We start from the raw sequence: 8,382 nt of genomic DNA on the forward strand, positions 1-8,382 counted from the left end.
GACCTCGGGATTTATTGCCTTGGGAATTTGACAGGCGCTTATTCCCAGTTTACAGAGATGGCCAAGATGTTATTGCTTTCTTTTCTTTGTATGAGCAGACTTGTCAAGATTTGCGTGTTCCACCTCGTTACTATATGTTGATTCTTCGTTCCCAAGTTACTGGAGCACTAGCTGACCTGTTGGGAAGTTTGCCACCTAGAGCCGTTGGGAACTATGAGGTATTTAAAACTTTGGCATTGCAGAGATTTGCCCTCTGCTCTGAAAGCTACAGAAGGGCGTTTAGGAGAGTGGAGTGCAATCAAGAGAACTATTATCTAACTGCTGCCAAACTCGCCCAGAATTTGGATCGCTGGCTTGCTGCAGAAGGAGTTAAAACTTTTGTGCAGCTGAAAGAACTTATTTTGAAAGAGCAGTTTTTTGAACTACTACCAGAAGATCTGGCTGCATTAGTGCAGGACCGAGACCTTGATACCTTGGAACACGCAGCAGAGACTGCCCAAAGAATGAGACTCCACAGACAGGGAGAAAATTCTAAGCCGGCCAGTACTGACATTGTTTCCCCGGCTGAAGAGACGACCTCCCCCACTGTGGCTGAGAGACAGAGTAAAGAACCGAGACCTGGGCCGTTTCCAGACGGCCCCCCGCCTCGCGAAACGTTGCGCGTCGTCGCGCGTCGTTGCGCAGAAAACGCGAAATATCGCGTTTTCTCGCGTGAGTTTTGCGCGACGGCCCTGTTGCTGAGTGTGAATTGTTGAAAGATAAAGAACAGAAAAAGATAAGTCCACCTGTTGTAAGAACTTTACAGACAACAAACACCGACCTCCAGACAGAGAACTGGAAAGGAGAAGCAGCTGTGCTTCAACCTGCTCAAGTTTTAGCTTTTGCTTTATCTGGAAATGTTGCTGCTATGGACTCAAAACCAACTAATTGGGCTCAAATGGAATGTGGGCCTAGAATATGTATGAATTCTATCAGAGTCTGTGGACTGTATGAGGTTCCTTTAAACCAACTTGACTCAGGTAAAGCCTTAAAAGCTAATTTTTGTCCTTGCCAGTGCAGAGAGAAAGATATTGCCAATGTGCCTGCAACTGAGTCAGTTTCTAAACAAACTGTTGCTATAGCAAATTGTCCTCCTGACTCAGCTAATTTGTCCGAGCTAAACGGCTTGAATTGCTCTAGCCGAAGTGTTGTTGCAGCTGTTAATTTGTCACCTTGCCATGCTGAACCATCTAAGTTACCTCATGGCGACTTTGTGAAGAAACATCTGGAGATGTTTGCCTTAAAGAATACTGGATCTGACCCTTCCTGGGTTGACTGTAAAGATGCAGAAAGCCAAGACAGCCTTGTGTCAGAGTCTACTTTGAAATATCAACTTTATGCTGTCTTAGAGAAACCTACTTTTGTTAGCCATCCTGAAAGAAAAGAGTGTAATACATTTGTTCCTCATCTTACCTGCCAGCTTGTGACTGGAACTTGCAATGGGTTGCCTGTGTACATCAAATGCAATCCACCAAATGCAGTTTAAAGTTGTAACCATTTTTTTTCCTTTCTGCAATTGTCTTTAATGTACCAGTTGCTGCCCTGTTTTGCTCACTGTAACTAATATTGTTCTTGAATCTCCTACAGGCTGGTTGTTGGGGGTTTTTCCGGGCTGTATTGCCGTGGTCTTGGCATTGTAGTTCCTGACGTTTCGCCAGCAGCTGTGGCTGGCATCTTCAGAGGTGTAGCACCAAAAGACAGAGATCTCTCAGTGTCACAGTGTGGAAAAGATGTAGGTCAGTGTGGAAAAGATGTAGATGTAGATGACCTACATCTTTTCCACACTGTGACACTGAGAGATCTCTGTCTTTTGGTGCTACACCTCTGAAGATGCCAGCCACAGCTGCTGGCGAAACGTCAGGAACTACAATGCCAAGACCACGGCAATACAGCCCGGAAAACCCACAACAACCATCGTTCTCCGGCCGTGAAAGCCTTCGACAATACATTGTTACCATTAGCTTACAGAAACTTCATCTTAACCTTTTATTGACTGAAGGGATGACACTTGCAAAAACTCAACAGAGTCTTACCCAGAGAGGTAACGTCCCTACAATTCTCCAGCATGACAGAGATCTCTGGCCTGGATTCAGGCCAGAGATCTGCTTCTCCCTGGAAAAATAGATGGCCGCTTCCTGGAAGCTCACCAGACTCTGCCAGAGAAAAAATAGACTTATCCCACAATCAGCTACACAAATTTGCTCACATTCTGAAAAGAGAACATGTGGTAGCTTTATTTACTTGGTGGAAGCAGGGCTTTTTTTCAGTGGGAATGCAGTGGATCAGAGTTCTGGCACCTCTTAAAAATGGTCACATGGCCGGTGGCCCCGCCCCCTGATCTCCAGACAGAGGGGAGTTTAGATTGCCAAGTGGCACGGAGGGCAATCTAAACTCCCCTCTGTCTGGAGATCAGGGGGCGGGGCCACCAGCCATGCGACCATTTTCACCAAGGGTGATTTAAACTTTAACCCCCCCCCCCTTGTTCCAGCAGTCCCAAAGTGACACCATTGTGCGGTCCTGAGTTCCACCACTGAGTTCCACCACCTCTTTTCCCAGAAAAAAAGCCCTGGGTGGACATAAGCATTCATGTTGGGATTTACTCTCTTCCCCACCTCTCCAGCCCAGGGGCCAACAGTAGTCAAATACTGGTGACTGATTATTTAAGTATTTCAAGCCTTCTTAGATCTAGCAAACAGGACGGCAAGACGTGCTTGTTTCTAAAAAGCCTTCACAGGACTCTGCAGCCGATCACAGGAAGGTACCTCCTTCCCACCCCAAATGCAACTAATCCAGCTGAAGTCCTGCCTCCAGGGCACTTGACTTGTGTAGAGTTACCCATTTTGCAAAGAGAGCACCAGCCGCCTCTGTGATCCTTTTATAGAGGGTAGAGCAATATAGGACTGCACCCTGCGCATGATCTGACGTTCACAACAATAACCCCTTCATGTGTGTGCTGCATGCTACAAATGCAGCCATCTTCCTGACATGCAGTCCTGGCTGGCTGTGAGGCCTGTTTGTGTCTGCCTCACTTCCTCCTGGACTCCTGTCCAGTCAAGCCAGCAGGTAAGGAAATATACAGGGAGCCACGGATGGCCCTATAAGGGCGGAAAGGTGGGGTACAAATCAAATACATAAACAAACAGGAGAAGAGATGGTTTCAGTATCGGAGCAGAAACTCTCCAGGTGAGCTGAAGGGGGCCTGGTGCTGGGTGAGGGGCTCAGGCCTGGTCCAGGAAAGGGTTGGGGAGCAACTGGCCCTTGTTCCTGGCATTGCTCTCAAAGGGTGCCAGGGTGCAATCCAAACCAGGGGCCTTCTTGAGGCCAAGGAACATTTCCCAGTGCGTGACTACAGTCCAATCACCACGTCAGAACCAGGCATCAATAGGCCACCTATCGGTTACCAGGCTCAATTCAAGGCATTGGCTGCCACGTACAAAGCTCTTCCCGGCTTCGATCCAGCCTTCCTACCAGACCGCCTCTCTCTCTCTCTCCCTCTGTTCTTCCACAGCAGCTTTGCTCGTCTGAACAGGGCCTCCTGCAGGTGCCACCCTGCACACAGGCAAAATCAGCAGCTGCCCGTACATGGGCTTCCTCTGGGGCCGCACCTGCCTTATGGAACAGCCTCCCTGAAGAGTTCAGAAAGCCCCCACTCTCCTGGCTTTCCGCAAATGATGCAAAACTGAATTATTCAAAAGGGCAAACTATAAATAACACAAGTAAATAAATATGACAAGAATAAATATCTATGAGAAGCAGTGGACTTGGCAGCTTTTGGAGTGGGTGGCTGCAATCTCTTTCCGATCCAAAACGAACAGGTGTGTAGTTGAAGAGGTGTGTCTTTCAAGCCCCAAAGTAGAGGAGAAGGATCCCAAGGTCTTTCCCCCAGTGATCCATCATTTACCTATGCTGACTGTATCCCTGCCTTGGATCCATAACGTGACAATGACAACATCCTGCAAGGGAGATCAGATCAAAGAGATGAGGCGACATTGAGCCTGCAGGTGTCTGTAGCGATTCACTCTTTCCTGTCCAAATGGGTCTGTCTTCCTAGTTGCTTCAAGGGGCTGGTGGGCTGATTCTGATCTACAGCTGCCCAAGAGGCATGGGTCCCCCACACATTGTCCGGGGTCCGCAACCCAGCTCCCGGACTTACCTGGAGAAAAGGACGGGAGACCCCCAGGAGACATCTGCCCAGCTGCTTCCACAGGCCCTTGTCCAGGGGGCTGGAGCAGCCACAGCACCTCAGCAGCAGAGCCAGGGGGCCCAGAGGCTGCAGGGAAGGTGTAACGAAATGGTTTCCAGGGGTGAAATGAGTGCCAGTTGCTGTTAATCTGTCTTTAAAGAAAGGGGAGGAAGTGTTCCCCCTGAGGGTTGATGGGCTGTGGGGCCAGGGAGAGGCTTGCAGGAGTCTTGGTGTGGGACGCCCTTCTTCCTGGACTACAACTCCCAGCTGCCCCGGGCCAAGAAAGTGCGGGAAAAATAAGGGGTGGGGCCTGAATTGAGGGACTCTGCCGATCCTGAGGGGAAAAAAGGCAGTTAGGCTCCTCCTTGGTTGGAGAAGGAGAGGCTCCTGCTGCTGGGTGATACCCGGGTGCCTACGCCCTAAATGTGGAGGGCCTGGGAGGCAGCAGAAAGGAAATAAAAGGTGAACTTTCCCTCAGACCACCAGCCCCTTAAGGTAGAGTAGGGAACAGTGTGGTAGGGAAAGCAGACAGCGGTTCTCTTCAGTTTGATTTTCTGCCCTATGAGTTCTGAACGGGGGGGGGGGGTCTACCCCTATGAGTTGTGCCTTTACCTGCTTTGTATATAGTGCTCTGTATATAGTTATTAAATTACACTTTTTTGGAATATAAAGGACCTTGTGGTGCTCTGACTATGTAAGCTCCCCCACTTGGCACACTACAGGAAGGGAGGGAGCCCAGGAGAAACGGATCAGGCCAGACCTTGGTGGGTTGCCAATTCGCCAGGGCCCACCCAATGATTGGGGAATTCACTTCCCAGTAGGGAAATTCAGCCAGAGGGGTCTCACTGCCCCTCAGTCAGGCAGCGTACAATTCAGTGAGAGGTGGCAGCAACGAAGAGTGTGAGCCACGCCCACCAGGGACGGTGGGAGGTGGATAGTGGGGCTAGCAGGCCATTGACAGCGGCTCAGTTGCCCGGACTGAGAGCCAGTGCCCGTTCCACCACACGTGGTGGCAGTGGTGGGGATCGAACACCAGAGCACCAAATAGTGGGGGGTAGACCTACCCCCCGCAGAGCACCTAGTAGGCACAAACACACTGAACAGACTAAAAAGGGCTTTCTGTTTCTTTTTCGGGCTACGGAGTAGGGACAGTTTAGCTAGGCAGCATGGAAAAAGAAATCCTTGCCAGACTTTCTGCGCTGAAAAAGCATGAATTGCAGGATGAGTGTAGAGTCCAAGGCATTGATCCAGGAGACATAACGGTGGATGAACTGAAATACCATCTGACATCTCGTTACAAAGCTGCTGCCCCTGAGAAGCCCAGCTCCTCCGAAGCAGTAGAATTAGAAAGAATACGCCTGCTACAGATTGAGTGACAGGCAGAAGCTCGCAGACAGGAACAGGAACAAGAGATGAAGATGGAGATGAAGAAAGCCGAGATGGAGATGGAGATGAAGAAAGCCGAGCTGGAGATGGAGAAGCAGCGTCTTCTGGCACAGGAGGAGCAGCGTAGACATGAACGCCTTCAAGTGGGTCAAAGCAACAAGATCAGAGTCACTCCCAAGGATTTCATCCCCTACAAAGAGGGGGAAGACCCGTCAGTCTATTTGTCCAACTTCAAAAAGGCGGCAACTCAGTGGGGTCTGGCAGAAACAGACTTCATGGCTTACCTCTGCAGCATCTTGACAGGGGAGTTGGCTGCAGTGTACCATAGCATGCCTAGCCAGGAAGGAGGAATCGCCTTCAAAGATTTCAAGTTGGCTGTGTTTAAACGGTTCCAGTTAGGATCCAACCATTTTCGCAAACAGTTTAGGGCCTTAAGCCCACTGCAGTGTAAATCTTATATGGAGTATGGTACTAAACTGGGAGAAATGTGGGGAAGGTGGCTAACTGAAGCCAAGGTAAATGATATGAAGGGGGTGTCCCAACTGATGCTCCTTGATCAGCTGTACTCCAAGATACCTAGGGAGTTACAATGCCTGATCAAGGACAAGGAGCCCAGAACCCTTACTGAGGCCACTGACCTGGCAGACAAGCTGGTAGCCAACCGAGAAGGGGTGGAGTGGGAAAATGTGGCAGGGGGGAGTGGCCCAAGGTGTGGAAAACCAAGCCCTCCTCCTTGGAGAAAGGAAGTTCTTACCCCAGTGAGCCCTAAGAAAACCCCAGAGATGCCCATGAGAAACAAACCCCCTAGTCAAAGGTGTTATCATTGTGGGGACCCAGGGCATATAAAAATTACTTGCCCTAAATTGCAAACAGCATCTCCCAACCTCACTCCTACGGCGCCAGCTGTCTCAAAGGTGAAAGAAGGGGAGGTGGCAGTAATCCAACATGAATGCCTCTTTGCCACAATGAAGGCCCTTGATGATTTGTAGAACCAGTGAGGGTAAAAGACCAATTGGTTCTAGGGTATGCTGATACGGGTTCATCCATCTCACTTATAAGGTCTGACCTGGTATCTGATGCTGATGTACTACCAAACAAGGTTTTTAAGATTGTGGGGGCTTGTGGAGGATCTCAGACGGTACCAGTGGTAAGGGTGCCCCTGGAATGGAGGGAAAAGGTTTACCTCATGGAGATGGGGGTGAAGACAGACCAACCTTACCCAGTACTGCTAGGCAGGGACCTTCTGGCAGGCCAATTTCCCATAAACGTAGTGACCCGCAGCCAGACCTTAAAGGGTGAAAAACAGCTGGCCCCAGTTCCGGGGAGCAAAGAGACCCATGGGGAAAGTGAGTCGGTTAACCCTGGGGGGAAGCCTGAAGGCGTAGGCCAGGTAACCTTAGAGGGGAGGGTCCAACCCATCTGTGATCCAGAAAAAGGGGAGAGCTGTAACCAGCTCCTGGGGGAGGAAGGTGAGGCATCAGAAACAGAAGGTCTCCCACTGGACCCCCCTGAAGCACTAGATGATGAGATAGTAGGAGGAGAAAGGCTCATACAGGCGCCACAAGATGATGACCTAGTAGAAGGAGTCAGCAGGGAACAATTTACAGGCACTTTAGGAGATCCAGGAGAGTTCAAGGAGACTCAGAAGGATCCTAGCCTGGAATCCCTTCAGCAGGCTGCTATAGAGCAGGAAAGAGAGCCTTCTGAAAATACTACTGATCCAATCGTATGGGACCAAGGGAGGCTGTACAGGATGTGGTGGCCGCGAGAGAAACCAAATCCTGGGCAGGTGGTGAAACAGCTAGTAATACCAGCTAAGTACAGAAGAGACCTACTGGGACTAGCCCATGATATCCCTTGTGCCGGGCACCTAGGTGCCAACAAGACAAGGCAGAGGTTGCGGTTGAATTTCTACCGGCCTAAACTGGCACAAGATGTGAGGGAGTATTGCAGGACCTGCCTAATGTGCCAGAGAGTGGGTAAGGTGGGGTGCAAGACCAAAGCTGCTGGTGGGTCTGCTCACCAGACCCACCAGCAGCCTTGTGGCCTGAGGAGCCCCTGGATGTCTGGACACTCCACAGGGGTGGGGGGAAAGCTGCTGGTGGGCCTGCTCAGCAGAGTGTCAGCCGTCTGGGAGTCAAAGCGTGCTTCCCGTCCTGGGGGGGGGGGTGCTTGGCCCTCTGCCGGCGCTGCTTCAAGGGTGGTGGCCTCACTGGCAGTGTTCTCAGCCCTTTCCTGTATGGCACAAAACACAAGGGTGGCCTCCTCCACAGCCCCTTCTGCCTCTAAGTGCAAATACATTTTATTCTATGAGAATAGTGAATGGAAAACAAGAAGAAAAGGAAGGAGAGAAGTCACAGCTCTTCTTCTTCTTCTTCTTGGCACGGCAGCAGGGGACTGAAGGCCAGGCATTTGGGCTGGAGAGAGGACCAAAAGAGGTTCTTGTTGCTCCAGTCCCACTCAACCAGGGCAACCTCCACCTGGCCAAGGAATCGGTTTCGGGTCGAGGAGGCTTTATGCCACACAGAGATGTTCAGTCTGGTTTTCTGCAGCTGTCCCTTCCCCACTGGAAACTGCAGGAGTTCCTCAAAGACGGGGTCCAGAGTGGCTTTCTGGACAGGGGTCCTCTTTGGCCTGTGGCGCCGAGGGAGGAGAGACGCCTTGACGTGGGGGTTGGAACTCCCCAACTTGGCATCGGCCACCCTCAATCCACAGCATCGGTCAATGAGGACCCAGAGCTCGTGCGGGCGCTCCGCATACATGACTCCGAACTT

General features: G+C 50.8%; 1 protein-coding gene across 1 annotated transcript in view; it reads left to right on the forward strand.

The window, feature by feature from the left end:
* The window catches only part of LOC129329866 (uncharacterized), a 31,710-nt gene extending 26,112 nt beyond the window's left edge, over positions 1–5,598 (forward strand). The window contains exon 6 of the mRNA XM_054979577.1: positions 5,443–5,598. Coding sequence (XP_054835552.1) covers positions 5,443–5,598 — 156 coding nt within the window. The remainder of the gene's footprint in view (positions 1–5,442) is intronic.
* The last annotated feature ends 2,784 nt before the right edge of the window (positions 5,599–8,382 follow it).

Source organism: Eublepharis macularius, chromosome 5 (assembly GCF_028583425.1).
Source record: "Eublepharis macularius isolate TG4126 chromosome 5, MPM_Emac_v1.0, whole genome shotgun sequence".
Lineage (NCBI taxonomy): Eukaryota > Metazoa > Chordata > Lepidosauria > Squamata > Eublepharidae > Eublepharis > Eublepharis macularius.